Source organism: Aquarana catesbeiana, linkage group LG09 (genome assembly GCF_042186555.1).
Source record: "Aquarana catesbeiana isolate 2022-GZ linkage group LG09, ASM4218655v1, whole genome shotgun sequence".
NCBI classification, from domain to species: domain Eukaryota; kingdom Metazoa; phylum Chordata; class Amphibia; order Anura; family Ranidae; genus Aquarana; species Aquarana catesbeiana.
In genome coordinates this window covers 29,936,766-29,952,867 of record NC_133332.1, presented here as the reverse complement: position 1 = coordinate 29,952,867, position 16,102 = coordinate 29,936,766, and the positions used below count along the sequence as shown (strand labels likewise).

At 43.1% G+C, this 16,102-nt stretch overlaps 1 protein-coding gene across 13 annotated transcripts in view; it reads left to right on the top strand.

The window, feature by feature from the left end:
- The window catches only part of SYNGAP1 (synaptic Ras GTPase activating protein 1), a 487,176-nt gene that overhangs the window by 403,142 nt on the left and 67,932 nt on the right, over window positions 1-16,102 (top strand). For 11 of the 13 annotated variants that reach the window (XM_073598175.1, XM_073598174.1, XM_073598187.1 and 8 more), the window contains 3 exons: window positions 4,633-4,906; window positions 4,985-5,158; window positions 8,362-8,583. In XM_073598175.1, the coding sequence (XP_073454276.1) occupies window positions 4,633-4,906; window positions 4,985-5,158; window positions 8,362-8,583 (670 nt within the window). The remainder of the gene's footprint in view (window positions 1-4,632; window positions 4,907-4,984; window positions 5,159-8,361; window positions 8,584-16,102) is intronic. The other 2 variants (XM_073598179.1, XM_073598180.1) reach the window with 1 other exon arrangement.

Here is a 16,102-nt window from a genome sequence, read left to right as displayed (position 1 = left end):
TAAGAAGTATCTATTTTTTTTTTGGCATAAATAAAAATACTTCTCTGGACAACCCTCGACTAGGTCCACCCTTTCTCAACCTCTTTACTCCAGAGGAACCTTTTTTTAAATAATGTTTAGGTCTCAGGAAACCCCTGCTAAAATGAATTAAATGGGGGTCAGTTGGAAAAATGTTTTCTCCATTGGTTAACATTGGGAAAGAATTCCCCCTTGCAGTGATGGTAAGAATGGCACCCTTACAGACAGCTAAAAAAAGATCTGCCAAGTGGTGCTGGATCAGAAATTATGCAGACACCAACATATTAGAGATCAATAAGTCACAGCTATAGGAACCTTTGGAGGAACCCTAGGGTTCAATGGAGGCCTGGTTGAGAAACACTGCCTTAGACTCACATGGACTTTTGTTTGTACATAAAGTAAACACAAATAGAATCAGGAAAAGGTGGAACTGAGGCACCTGTGTGCAAATCTTCTATTACAACCAGCGGCTCAGTAGCTCATAGGGACATTGAGCATGTGTCTTCATATGTCTATGTCTATGCCAAAACAAGCTGTTTCAGAGTGAATAAATTATTAACACATTAGTTCTCACTACTATAATATATAGGTTGGTCCTTACCTCACTGTGGCTTAGATCTAAATGCCTCCTCTCATGCAGAGCACGCAAAACCAAATCGGTAAATTTGGGAGAGGACCCCTTGAAGGTGTAAGCATGAAACCTCGCATGTTCATGTAATCTAAAAACTATTGCTGATCTAGGCATTAATAGTACCACATCCCTAAACAAAATAAACAAGGAGAAAACCAAATAAATGGGACTTTTCTGGTGCCAACCAATATACAGTATATAATAAATATAAAACGTAAAGAAAGTAGCCAAATAAAAGCGTTTATAGGCTTCACAATAGTTTATTGCATCCAACAGCGAGTGCAAATTTTACAACATATACACTTGTATCACAACCACAATAATAACTCATGCAAACATCCCAGGATTACAAGAAAGGTAGCAACCATAGAATGATATAACATCTCATGATGTGCTGTTGCAGTCCATGGGTGAAGATAATAGTCCTCAATCCTCAACACGTTTCGCAGACAACCCTGCTTCTTCAGTAGGGTGTGGTTCTTTAGTAAAGATTTGTATGTATGCTTTAGATCTGCTGACTGCGCATTCAAAGGACATAGGGATCCAAAGGCTGAGCCCAGCTCCGCAAAAAAAATGGCAGTGGGGGATACCTACTACTGGTCCACAAAAGAGTATAAAAGCATGTGTAACCAAAGTTTACTAAACTGCCTGAAGGAGCAAGATTTCTTGCGAAACGCGTTGGAGCTTTAGGACTATGTTATATTACCTGGAATGTAGCATTACATCATGAGTGTTAGGTGTCCCCCACTGTCAACTTTTCTTTTTGTGGAGGTGGGCTAAGCGTTTGGATCCCCATGTCCTGGATGCACAGTCAGCGGATGTAAACTATATGTAACCAAGGTGTACTAAAGCACCACACCCTTCTGAAGAAGCAGGGTTGTCTACGAAACCTGTTGAAGATTGAGCACTATGCTATCTTCGCCTCTGGATTGCAACATCACATCATGAGGTGTTATATCATTCTGTGGTTGTAATCTTGGGGTGTTTGTATGAGTTATTATTCTAATCATGATACATTTGTATCTGTTGTAAAGTTTAAAGAATATGTTTTAGGGCAAACCCGATTTATATGCCCATAGTTATATATTTTTAATTAATCTTTTACTAACTGCACTGGCTTCTGGTTACAATAAACAATGCAAAGCCTATAAACTTTTTTACCTTGGCTTTTTTCTGTATGTTTAATATTTATTACATTTTTCTAGGTAAATATATTTCTAAAGTTGCTATTGACATGACATTTTCACCACATGTCAGTAACAACCCATGCAATCCATACATACAAAGAAACCAAAACAAATAAGTTCAGAAATCATGTTATGTGTAATAAAAATGGAATGACACAGGGAAAATGTATTGAACACATGAAGAAATGGAGGTGCAAAAAGGCATGGAAAGCCAAGACACCAGCTGAAATCTATCAGTAAATAGAAAGCAATCTTGCCCCTTGTCAGTGCAAATTAACAGCTGATTCAGTTTTAACTGATGGCGTACAAAAAGGTGTCTCATTACCAAGGTGTCACACAAGAAACGTCTCATTCTCTCAAGACCTTGGCAACCTTACTGTTGCAAAATATACTGATGGCATTGTTTACAGAAGGATTTTTACACTTCTGAATATTCCAGTGAGCACTGTTGGTTCCATAATCCAGAAGTGAAAAGAACATAATTTTTACCATAAATCGACCACGGGCAGGTGCTCCTCACAAGATTTCTGACAGTGGAGTGAAAAAAATTATCAGAAGAGTTGTCCAAGAGCCATGGACCACTTGCAGAGAGCTTCAGAAAGACCTGCAATTAGCAGGTACAAGTGTTTCAAAGAAAACAAAATAATGCACTCAACTGCCATGGCCTGTATGCACGCTTACCACACAAGACTCCATTGCTGAAGAAAAAGCATGTTTAAGCTCATTTAAAGTTTGCTGCACAACATTTAGACAAGCCTGTGAAATACTGGGAGAATATAGTCTGGTTATATGAGACCAAAATGTAACTCTTTGGATTCCATAATACACACCATGTTTGGAGGTCAAATGGCACTGCAAATCATCCCAAAAACACCCCCCATACCAACAGTGAAGTTTGGAGGTGGGAACATCGTGGTGTGGGGCTGTTTTTCAGCATACGGCACTGGCAAACTTCATATCATTGTACGACGGATGAATTGAAAAATGTACCAAGACATTCTTGATAAAAATCTGCTGCCATCTACCAAGGTGATGAAGATGAAATGAGGGTGGACATTTCAGCAAGACAATGATCCCAAACACAAAGCCAAGGAAACTCTCAATTGGTTTCAAAGAGAAAATAAAGGTGCTAGAATGGCCCAGCCAATCACCTGACTTGAATCCAATAGAAAATCTATGGAAAGAACTAAAGATCAGAGTTTATAGAAGAGGCCCAGGGAACCTTCAAGATTTGAAGTTTGCGTGGAAGAATGGGCCAAAATCACACCTGGGCAACGCATGCCACTAGTTTCTCCATCCATGAGCCTGCGTCTTGAAGCTGTCATTACCAACAAAAGATTTTGTACCAAGTATTAAACAAATTTTAGTTAGCGTGTTCAATACTTTTTCCCTGTGTCATTCCATTTCATTACACATAACTTAATTTCTGAATGTATTTGTTTTGTTGTCTTTGTATTGCATGGTTTGTTACCGACATGTGGTGAACATTTCATGTCAATAGCACCTTTAGAAATATATTTACCTGGAAAAATGGTGGCGTTTTCAATACTTAGTCTACCTGATGTATATAAATTAACACCTGAAAAGTCCCATTCATTTGTTTTTCTCCTTGTAGTTACTGCCATATTCGTATTGAAGGAGATGGTAGTTGATCACAATCTCTGCTGCTGATTACTTTCATCTGACAGTTGATCAACTCATAGGCAGCGTTGTTGGGGTTGATTTACTAAAGCTGAGGAGTGCAGAATCTGGTACAGCTCTGCATAGAAACCAATCAGCTTCCAGTTTTTATTGTCAAAGCTTAACTGAACAAGCTAAAGTTAGAAGCTGGTTGTCTACCATGCAGAGCTGCACCAGATTTTGTGCTCCCCAGTTTTAGTAAATCAACCTCAATTTGACGTGTTGCTAAATGTGGGCTTCCCTATGCCCTTTAGTAATGAGGAGTAGAGCGGTGAACTGCTATGCTAAGTCTGAGCGCTTTGTAATTTGACTGTAAGAATGATCAAAGCTTAAAGAAAAAAGAATGAAGATTATTATCCTGCCGATTGGGCGGATACATAGAAATTGTTCATGCAGATCAGCTAAAAGAACAATAGGCCAGGTGTGAAATCTGAATTCTAGGCAGATATTAAAAAAGACTGTTAATCAAGGCATGTTGGATTAAAAAGGATAGATGCATTGGAAATACTGGTAATAAAAGTATCTAAAACCCATCTTTATGTTTACTTCTTATGATCCCATGCACACCAGAGATCAAATTGAGAGAGGGTGTGCCAGCTCTGGCGAGCCAGTCAGGCTCTATAGCATTGTATAGTGTCAATAGTCAAACATGGAGCTTGGATCTTATAAGAAGAGAGGACATTGGATGGCATTCTCGTGCTGCTTCTTCATTGTCCAGTCAGAAGACCTGGGGACAGGGATGTGTCAAAGGTGTATCACTTTGCCGTAATAAAGAAAAAATGAGGTCCACCACCTACCCAAACAGTGCAACAATAATGGGTGATTACAACAAAATATATATATGTAGGTCAGCTGTGTGTTTGAATCTCATTGGTTCATATGGACAACATATACTTTGTATTCTGAAATAAATTGTTTAACCAGTAGAAGGCACGTACGAATCTTACCTCACCCATGTCCCTATCACCTAAATCTATGTTAGATCCTCAAAAATGGCTTGTTTTTGCTGAAATGTCTCAGTAGTGTTTGTTTGGTACCCTCATAAGTTATTTGCCGTGTTCATTTTGGGCTGGCACTAGATTTTAATGCCATACTTTCTTCCTTCTTATAATACAGCAAGAGGCAGCTTTCCCTCCAAGACAATCTGCAGCACATGCTGTCCCCCCCTCAAATCACCATCGCCCCCAGTGTACAGCGAAGGCCGGAAACACAGCCCCCTCCCCTTCACAGGGGCAAATCCCAACAGCTGACGGTGCAGGCCGCCCATAAACCCCGGCCAAGCAGCGGTAACCTCCTGCAGAGCCCAGAACCAATGTATGGAGCTGCCAGACTGAGGCAGCAGTCAGTGGAGAAAGATGGTGGAGGGCTTAAACCCAGTATAACCAAGCAGGTACCATCAATGTTTTCCATAGTCTACTAACTGTCTGTCTGGTTAGGCTGTGCATAATCTTTGGCTTTTCTCCTTCAGCATTCACACACGCAGTCCACACTGAATCCAGTCACTCCTGCCTCGGAACGCACAGTTGCCTGGGTGTCTAATATGCCTCATCTCTCCGCCGACATTGAAAGCTCTCACATAGAACGAGAGGAGTACAAACTTAAAGAGTACTCAAAGTCCATGGATGAGAGTCGCCTTGAGAGAGTAAGTACAGCTATCCTCTACACAATACTATTCAGACTTCTTCTGCCATCCTCTCCTTTTTCTTCTCCACTATCCTACCCTACTTCTCTTCCACCCTCCTGTCCTATCCTGCTTCTACCATCCTGCCCTTTTCCCACCATTCTGGCCAGCGTCTTTTCCAGTATCCTGCCTTGTTCTTTTTCCACCATCCTGCCTCTCTTCCACCATCCATTCACATCCCTTTTCCACCATCCTGCCTTACATATTTCCACCAAACTGACTGTTTTGCTCCTCTTTCACAATCAAGTCCAACTCCCTCCAATATCCCATCCAACTTCTCCTTCTCTGTTCTCCCCTACTTTACTGTCATTCCATCCTACTTCTCCTCCACCTTCTTATGCTGCTTCTCTTCTTTCATCTCTCTTCTGCTTCCATCCTGATTTGCATTTCCATCATTCTGTTTTTGTCTTTTTTATATGAAGTCCAGCTTTAATTCTTTTGTCATGTCCGGCTTCTTCTCCATGGCTGTTTCCTGGTCCACTTCTCCTCTACCATCTCGCACTGCTTCTTTTCCACCACACTGTTTTTATTTCCTCCTTCATCCCATCCTGCTTCTTTTTCACCATCCTTCCTTGCTCTTCTGTTATCCTGTCTTACATGTCCTCCAGCATCCCATATTAATTCTCCTCTACCATTTTGTCCTACTTCTTTTCTCATTATTTTGTTCTGCTCCTTTGGCCCAATCCTCTCCTACTTCTCTTACACAAACTTGTCTCACTGCACCTCCACTGCCATGTCCTCATTTTCCTCTGCTATCTTGTCCTTCTCCTCCTCCATCCTTTCTTACTTCTCTTTTATTATTATTATTATACACAATTTATATAGCGCCAACAGTTTACGCAGCGCTTTACAATGTAGAGGGGGGACAACACAATTCCAGTACAGTTCAATACAAAAGGTACAGGAGGGTCCTGCTCGTAGAGCTTACATTCTAAAGGGAGGGGGTGGTGGTACAAAAGGTAATAGCTGCAGAGAATGATTTGATGGGGGTGGCTCGGGGACAGTTGTTGGGTGGGTGTTGGGTAGGCTTCCCTGAATAAATGAGTTTTCAGGGATCTCCTAAAGGTGGACAGGTTAGGGGCTGATCGGACATACTGGGGCAGGGAGTTCCAGAGGATGGGAGAGACTCTGGAGAAGTCCTGAAGGCAAGCATGGGAGGAGGTAACAAGGGAGCTAGAGAGCAGGAGGTCCTGGGAGGAGTGTAGGGGTCGATTTGGGCGATATCTGAAGATGAGGTTGGTGATGTAGATGGTGCGATGTTGTAAATGGCCTTGTATGTTATGGTTAGCATTTTTAATTTTACACGGTGGGGTAGGGGAAGCCAGTGAAGGGATTGGCAGAGAGGAGCAGCAGTCATGGATCGGTTAGTGAGGTGTATTAGTCTAGCAGCAGAATTCATAATAGACTGAAGGGGGAATAGCCTGCTTAAGGGTAGGCCATTAAGGAGAGAGTTGCAGTAGTCAAGGCAGGACATTTTTAACGAGTGAGTAAGTTGTTTTGTGGTGTCATTAGTCAGGAAGGGTCGAATTCTGGAGATGTTGCGCAGGTTAAGACGGCAGGATTTAGCCAGTGATTAGATATGGGGGCTGAAGGAGAGGTCAAAGCCAAGGATTACACCCAGGACCCTGGCATGTGTGGAGGGACCAATGGTTGTGTTGTTGATATTTATGGTGAAATCACAGGGGGGAACCGTGAAGGAGGAAATATAACAAGCTCAGTTTTAGAAAGATTGAGTTTGAGGAAGTGGTGTTACATCCATATTGATATGTCATTCAGTAAGTTTGAGATCTGTGAGGAGATCGAGGGAGTGAGTTGAGGAGTGGAGAGATAGATCTGGGTGTCGTCAGCATAGAGGTGGTATTGGAAGCCATGGGAGGTTATCAACTGGCCCAGGGAAGAGGTATAGAGTGAGAATAGGAGAGGCCCAAGGACGGAGCCTTGGGGTACCCCAACAGAAAGAGAAAGGGGAGTGGAGGAGATGGAGTTGTAAGTGACACTGAAAGTGCGCTGAGATAGGTAGGAGGAGAACCAGGATAATGCAGAATCACGGAGGCCAAGGGAGTGTAATTTGCTGAGGAGGAGCAGGTGGTCAACTGTGTCAAAGGCAGCAGAGAGGTCTAAATGTATGAGTATGGAGTAGTGCCCATTGGTTTTAGCAGTTAGTAGGTCATTGGTGAGTTTTAGTAGGGCAGTTTCAGTAGAATGTTGTGGGCGGAAGCCAGACTGTAGGGGGTCGAGAAGGTTGTTGTCCGTGAGGTAGCGACTCATTCGGTCATGGACAAGGCGTTCGATGAGCTTGGAGGCAAACGGGAGCAGGGAGATGGGTCTTAAGTTATTCAAACAGGTGGGGTCTAGTGAGGGTTTTTTGAGTATGGGGATAACCAGTGCATGTTTGAGCGAGGAAGGAAAGGTGCCGGTGGAGAGGGAAAGGTTGAAGATGTGGGTTAGGGAGTTTAGGATAGAGTGGGAAGGTGGTCGCAGTAATTGCCCATCCAACTTCTTCTGCATCATCCTATCATGGTTCCACATCATCCATTTATGGCCCCTGTCATCCCTTTTTTACTTTTCCCTTATCATTCTGTACTACTGCTCTTCCTCCATTTTATTCTGCTTGTTTTCTAGCATTCTGTTCTGCCACTGTTCTGTCTTACTTTGCTTACAAAATCACATCATTTTTATGCACTTCCACAATCCCAACTTGCTTTGCTGTCATTTCCTTCCAGCACCCTGTCATGCTTTTCCTTTACCATTCTGTCTCACTTCTCTGCTATTATCCCTTTCCCCTTCTCTCCAACATTCTGTCCTGCTTCTGTATTATCATATTCTGCTTCTCCCCCACCATCCCAGCTACTCCTACACCAACTACTTGTCTTCTTTCTCTTTTGTTGTCCTCTCCTACTTTTTTTCCACCATCTCTTATTACTTCTCCATTAAAGTGGCACGCTTCTAGGTTATCCTGTCCTGTGTCTCCACCAGCTTGTCCTGTTCCTAAAACTTTTTCAACTCCTTCCTTTCTGTCCTCTCACTCACTGATGTCACATTGTTCTTGTTCTCTCCTCTTTCTCAGTGTCTGTTCTTACTGCTCCACTTCCTTCAACTCTCTTGTCTCTTTCCTTTCATCTTTCCTCCTCTCTCTTGTCTTCCCTGTCTCGCTGGTCCTCTAGGTAAAGGAGTATGAAGAGGAGATCTACACTCTGAAGGAAAGGCTCGTCATGTCCAACAAGAAACTAGAGGAGTACGAGCGACGCCTTTTTAGCCAGGAAGAACAAACGAATAAAATGCTGCAGCAATATCAGTGTCGGCTAGAGCAGAGTGAGAAGCGACTCCGGATGCAGCAGGCAGAGAAGGATTCGCAGATCAAGAGCATCTTAAACAGGTTAGAAATGGTAAATACTCTATTATTTACTTCTGGGGACTGGGGGGAGGCGGGGAAGGGGATCCTCTGGAACTGGGATCCCCTGTAAAGGACACAATATTCAGAGAAAGCTCAATATATGACTACCAAATAAACGTATTGTAGGGCCTTATTCATTTAATAATTCCAGTCACCCCCTCACCCTTTTTGCACCATCATCACTCATCATCTTCAAATTTGTGGCTCCAAAATATGCATTGGCCAAACTTGAACTTTTTTTTAATGCACTAAAGGGACATAGCCTGCCCATGGGTTTATGGTATTCATTGTACTCAATGAACCCTTATGTCTGTATATTTTTCTAAATATCCCTGAAACTGGGTGCTAACTGTAGTTCTTAGCTTAATTGGCCCAGTGCTGTCCTATAGGGACAGGCAGGGAGACTTCAGCCCTGTGAAAGCTCTGACTAATTTAACTGGGAGCTTACTGAGGCCTTCTTTTCCTTGCTCTTAGCAGTTGAACAGAGGGATGAGAAATGAAGAAAAGCAAATAATGTGCAGCTGAAGAAGAGAGCATTCAAACAAAAATGGTGTATTGATTTACATGAGCAAAGCCCAAGACTGAATATTATGGTTCTTGTATAAACCCAGAAAATACCTGTACAATTTAAGCTCTGTTCCAGAGTTTCCAAGATACAGTAACAGCATTAGATCAGAAATTAATTCTTGCCTGGAGTTGCTCTTTAAACAATTCCACACTTTTAACCCCATCTTCTATAACTTTTCTCCTTTGAAGATAAATTCACATTGCTCCTAAACTTTTTATGTTATTGTCTCTCTTTGTACTGCCTTTTGGAATAACCTTTTTATTCCCTAAAATATTGTATATAAAATGGATATTGAAGAAATAGACAGCCATTTGGAGCCATGTGGAGCTTCCCCCTGGTAGTACACAGAAAGGCTCATGATTTATTGTAGGAGTGTCCTGTTAAAGAGTGTGTCCACCATAGTGTTGGATCGGATCATTAGCTGCAGATGATATAAGACATACAGTATACTGTAGTTTTCATCGTAAACTTTTGGCTAAAAAAAAATGGATATTTTATTGGTTATATCAGCCTTTATCAACCTTTTTAAAGCGGAGTTTCACTAAAAAAAAAAATTTTAGATGTCAGCAGCTGCAAATACTGCAGCTGCTGACTTTTAAAATAAGGACACTTACCTGTCCCAGGGTCCAGCGATGTCGGCACCCGAGACCGAGCCGTCCCTGGATCCTCGGGTGCTGCCGCCGCCATTCTCACTGAGGGAATCAGGAAGTGAAGCGTTGCGGCTTCACTGCCCGGTTCCCTACTGCGCATGTGCGAGTCGCGCTGCGCGTCTACACTGGTCCCCGTTGTGTTGTGGGAACTGTGTATTTCCCACAACACAACGGGGTGGGCGGGGAGTCTGCGGCTAGCTGCGGCTAGCTATACCCGGAAGTGGGTGCAGATACCTGTATTATACAGGTATCTGCACCCCCCTTCCCCCCTGAAAGGTGCCAATTGTGACACCGGAGGGGGGGGGGGAATCCGATGAGCGGAAGTTCCACTTTAGGGTGGAACTCCGCTTTAACACAGAGGAACCCTTGGTATAACTTTCTGGTCTCAGGGAACCCCTGCTAAAAATTACTGTATCTACAACTCATGATACATTAGCGTGCTGGTCACTGGGAAGAATGCTCCTTACACTTGTGAACACTGGGAAGAATTACCCCCTTACAAATAGTTAAAAAGATCAATGGTGGCAGTGGGAACTTATCTGAGAGGCAGAAATTGCTAATTTCTCAAGGAACCCCTAGCAACCACTGGAGGAACCCTAGTTGAGAAACCCTGGGTTATATTATCAGTGTGATTGGATTATGCCTGTTGTAATAATATTATGTTTATGTTTTGGTTTTTATCTATATGGGCTAAATCAAGGCTAAAAGCTAAGTGTAGAGGATAGACTCGCGTAAAGGGTTAGATTTGGGTATTATGTTCAAGTTAAAGGCTAAGTCCACATTTTAGACCATGCTTTGTGTTGCACCCACATTTAGGGTGTAACATGAAGCATGGTCACATCCCTTCTCCTCCACCCTCAAATGTGTGCCCACCCACACACTTACTTGAATTGCAGGGTGCTTCTTCTCTCCAAAAGTTGTATTGACTTGAATGTATCACAGATGTGTGTGGTTCATTTGGTACAGCTGCAGCATTCAGTTTTTGAATTGTTCTTATTCATTTACTACAGGTCCCATTTGCCAGATGAAGTGGTGGCAGTAATCCCTTCTCTCTCTTCCTCTGCCTTGCTTCCCCCAGCCCCATACCAGCAGGTCCACACCTCTGTATGGAACTGAGGCTGGAAGGGGCGGTGGGGGGGGGCATTGAAGGAGCCTGTGCATTGTAGCTGTGATGTATTGGCTGCATGTGCAATGCTCTGCAGGCCTCAATGCATTGATCATGAACTAATGTTGCTGCATTTACAATTCTTTTTTTTGAAAAGGTGAACAAAGCCTTTGAGCATTGCATTTCAGAGTTCAAATAAATGTCCAGCCAAAACTTTTATGGATAGAATAGGGCAGGATTATAAAGGTTTTTTGATTTTGGCAATTTCAGGAGCTGAGAGAGAATCACAGGAATGCCGAAAGCATCAATAATCTGAAAGAGGTTCAAGCCTTCCCTTCCCCTACACTACTAAAAAAAAGCTCATTTATTTTTGTCTGTATTACTGTTAGAGATTTTTCCTCACTTCCAGTCTGGTGAAAAACGCTTTCACCGTGAAAGTAAGAAATATTGCTAACTGTTTGACCTTGACTATCTGGTGACCCTAGATATCTGTCAAAACCTAACAGAGGAAAAAGTTTTGGCTGGTCATACACTTTAAGATGAACAGTAAGGTTTGGGGTCGAGGTAAGTTAGTTTCATAAAATGTGATCATTTTATTTATCGGGTTATCACAAAATTTCTTGTGTAAAAATTCTTACCGTTAAGCTCATATGCACTCACAAGTACCACAGCTATAAATTCTCACTAAAAATGACATAATGCACTAAAATATGCTCAGTACGTTACCCATTAGACTGGATATGTCTGCTTCTGACCTTCAAAACCCATTATGGAGAGGACACTTGATATTTGCCTTCATAAAGACATTTTACCTAAATTTCTGTTTCATTTAGCGAGAGAGAGGGAGAAGATCAGACTTTTAATGTCCCAGCTGCCCTTTATATAGTTTATATTCGTCAGTATGACCAACAAAAGGCTAAAGTTGGTTTCTAAATCCTGTGCAACCTTTTTCCACTTGTTTCTGTGGGCTTTGTGGATTTAAAAGGTTTTGGTTTCTAACACCTTTGGCTCACCAATGTGTTATTACTTTTTAACATAAATAATCTCCTAATTAGCTGGCCATGGGCCTAGTTTGTAAAAATGTTTGACCTCGACTAATTGGTGACCCAGATGGGGCAGTCTGAGAGCACTGACAGTCTAATGCCCCGTACACACGGTCAGATTTTCCGACGGAAAATGTGTGATAGGACCTTGTTGTCGGAAATTCCGACCGTGTGTAGGCTCCATCACACATTTTCCATCGGATTTTCCGACACACAAAGTTTGAGAGCAGGCTATAAAATTTTCCGACAACAAAATCCGTTGTCGGAAATTCCGATCGTGTGTACACAAATCCGATGGACAAAGTGCCACGCATGCTCAGAATAAATAAAGAGATGAAAGCTATTGGCTACTGCCCCGTTTATAGTCCCGACGTACGTGTTTTACGTCACCGCGTTTAGAACGATCGGATTTTCCGACAACTTTGTGTGACCGTGTGTATGCAAGACAAGTTTGAGCCAACATCCGTTGGAAAAAATCCTAGGATTTTGTTGTCGGAATGTCCGAACAAAGTCTGACCGTGTGTACGGGGCATAAGATTGTATATGAGGCCCTTGTGAAGACTGTGGGGTGCAGTGGCGGCTGGTGATCAAATTTTTTTGGGGGGGCGCAAACAAACTGAAAAATTCTGAAAAAAAACACATCAATTGCAGCCTCACTGTGCCCATCAAACACAGCCACTGTGCCCATCAATTGCAGCCACTGTGCCCAACAATTGCAGCCACTGTGCCCATCAAACGCAACCACTGTGCCCATCAAAAGCAGCCACTGTGCCCATCAAACGTGGCCACTGTGCCCATCAAACGCGGCCACTGCGCCCTTTAAACGCGACCAATGTGCCCATCAAACACTGCAACTGTGCCCATCAAACGCTGCAATTGTGCCCATCAAATGCTGCCACTGTGCCCATCATATGCTGCCACTGTGCCATTAAATGCAGCCACTGTGCCCAACAAATGCTGCCACTGTGCCCAACAAACGCTGCCACTGTGCCCATCAAACGCTGCCACTGTGCCCATCAAACGCTGCCACTGTGCCCATCACAGTGCAGCAGGTGACGGCGGCGAGCGGTGTCCTCCATGCGTCTCCTCCCGTTCTCTCCTCCTGATAGGTGTCCAATCACAGCGCCTGTCGTTTCAGCCAATCAATTGACGGGTAACAGACCCGAGCACCTAATTGGCGGAGAGGCAGGGGATTGTTATTAAAGCCAATATTCATTCGCTTTTCTAACACACCTGGGTGGACTGCGAGCGCCAAACATGGCTCTCGCAGTTCACCTATTTTGAAGCCTATTAGAGCCTGTGGCTCTAATCAGGTGCTTCAAAAACACCCCCCGCCGCTGTAATTCAGGGGCCGTGTGCCCGAATAGGGGGTTGCAGCGGTAGCCATGGATAGATTTATGCTATGCATGAATCTATTCATTGGTCATAGAGGGGGTGACTGGAGAGAGGGGGTGGTGCCCGTGCGCCATTATGAACGCACCGCCACTGGTGGGGTGACATTTGTTTTATCTGCAAAGACATTGTAGCAGTCTAGAATACAGGCAATAACATGAACATTTCATTTGGTATTAGGCCACTGCTGAAGCTGTGAAGGTGACATGTAGATGAGCAGCATATGAAAGACATTTGCAGCTTGCAATAGATAATAAAGTGACATCTACAGGTGGGTTTCACTACATGTTGTCACAGTGAACCTAAACCAACTATGCACATCTATACTTTTCTATAGTTATTCTTTAGGATTCCCAAAAACTTTATTTTCACCAATAATAATTTTTTCTCACTACTCTGCAAACTTTCCGGGTCATTCTTTGGAACAAAAAGTGTTCAAGAATAAAGCCGCATACACACGAGCGGACTTTACGGCAGACTTTGCCCGGCGGATGGGATTTCGTTGGACAATTCGATCGTGTTTGGGCTCCAGCGGACTTTGTTTGCTCAAAAGTTGGACGGACTTAGATTTGAAACATGTTTTAAATCAATCCGTCGAAATCGAGTCCGGTCGAAAAGTCCGCTCGTCTGTATGCTAGTTCGACGGACAAAAAGCCACGCTAGGGCAGCTATTGGCTACTGGCTATGAACTTCCTTGTTTTAGTGCGGTCGTACGTCATCACGTACCAATTAGACGGACTTTGGTGGATTGTGTGTAGGCAAGTCCGTTCATTCAAAAAGTCCATCGTAAAGTCTGTCGAAAAGTCCGCCGAGCAAAGTCTGCCGTAAAGTCCGCTCGTGTGTACGCGACATAAGTCTATTCTCTTTGTCTCTCCTCAAGACTAAAGGCGGTATAGGCTTGCCGAATCTCTAGAAATAATATTGGGTGGGAAAATTGACTAGGATTGTCGACTGGACTAATCATGCCGCGTTCAAAGATGGGGTTGGCCTAGAACAGGCCTTTCATCCAGAAGGTCCTCTAGCTGTGGCTCCGTGGCTGTAGACAGCACACAGCAGGGCCTTTTCTTCTAATCACCCACTGATTTTAGTTACATTGTGTTGTTTTAAGACGGCCTGTACCTCCCTCGGGTTTTCTCCACAATCCCAGGACCTTGAACACCACTACGTGAGAATTCATATTTCTTTCTGGGTATGTTTTCGTCCTTCCTGTGAAATAACTAGCCATATTCCCAACCTAGAGCTTACCAGTTCTTTCATAAGAGACGGTTTATAGACTGGGCATCTCTGGAAAGCCAGGTCTCCCTTTCGACTGTGCCTTTCTGGACATACTTATAGATCTGCCAATATTTGAACGTGCTGGGCGGCAGGAAGATTTTAGTAGAGATTGCACGCCGTTCTAATCTATATGTACTAGATCTTTCCCTCAAAGGCACCTGGTCTCGGACATTTACTCATTTCACGCCGTGATTCCTTCCAGACTCTGGAAAAATGTGCAGAGCTTGGGAGAATTTGATTTGGTTTGTCAGTTTACAGAAGAGGATTGGACACTGTAGTCCATAAAGGCTCATTTAAAGTGCACACGCAAGAAAATGCATATAAAAATTTGAACGCACTGGTATAAGGTAAGGTTATTGCATAAAATGTCTCCTGCGCTTAATGATCGATGTTTGAAGCAAGAAGGCACGTTTCTCTACATTTGGTGGACCTTCCCCAATCTAGTCTCTTATTGGACTAAAATACATTATATTTTTTCCCAGGTTGTAGGCATTGCTGCAGAGTTTACACTGGCTCAGTATTTGCTCCATCATTCAGCTCTATTGGAGTGACAATACAAAAGATCTTTATTGTTACATATGATCAACGCTACAAGGCTTTGAATACCCAATTTGGTGGCTAAACCTAGCATAAAAGAATGGTTTGCTCATTTGAACAGACTGGAGGAGATGAAGCAGTTGATTCTCATGGCTCAGGGCAGAATTTAATCTTTTACCAAGACGTTAGTGTGTTGGCTACATTTTAAAACTACCGATGCTCACAAACAAATTATGCCCACTGTTTGAATTGACTCTGTCGGAGTTGGCCCATGGTCTTTGCTTTGGTTCTAAACTCTTTATCTGAAAAAGCTTTTGTTTTCCTGATTATATTCCCTTTTGGAGGATACATATAGCATCTCACAAAAGTGAGTACACCCCTCACATTTTTGTAAATATTTTGTTATATCTTTTCATGTGACAACACTGAAGAAATTACACTATACTACAATGTAAAGTAGTGAGTGTACAGCTTGTATAACAGTGTCAATTTTCTGTCCCCTCAAAATAACTCAACACACAGCCATTAATGTCTAAACCACTGGCAACAAAAGTGAGTACACCCCTAAGTGAAAATGTCCAAATTGGGCCCAAAGTGTCAATATTTTGTTTGGCCACCATTATTTTCCAGCACTGCCTTAACCCTCTTGGGCATGGAGGTCACCAGAGCTTCACAGGTTGCCACTGGAGTCCTCTTCCGCGCCTCTATGATGACATCACGGAGCTGGTGGATGTTAGAGACCTTGCGCTCCTCCACCTTCCGTTTGAAGATGCCCCACAGATGCTCAATAGGGTTTAGGTCTGGAGACATGCTTGGTCAGTCCATCACCTTTACCCTCAGCTTCTTTAGCAAGGTAGTGGTCATCTTGGAGGTGTTTGTTGGGGTCACTTGTCTTTGTGCTCCTCACCTGGTTGCTGCCACACACACTTGACACCATCTGA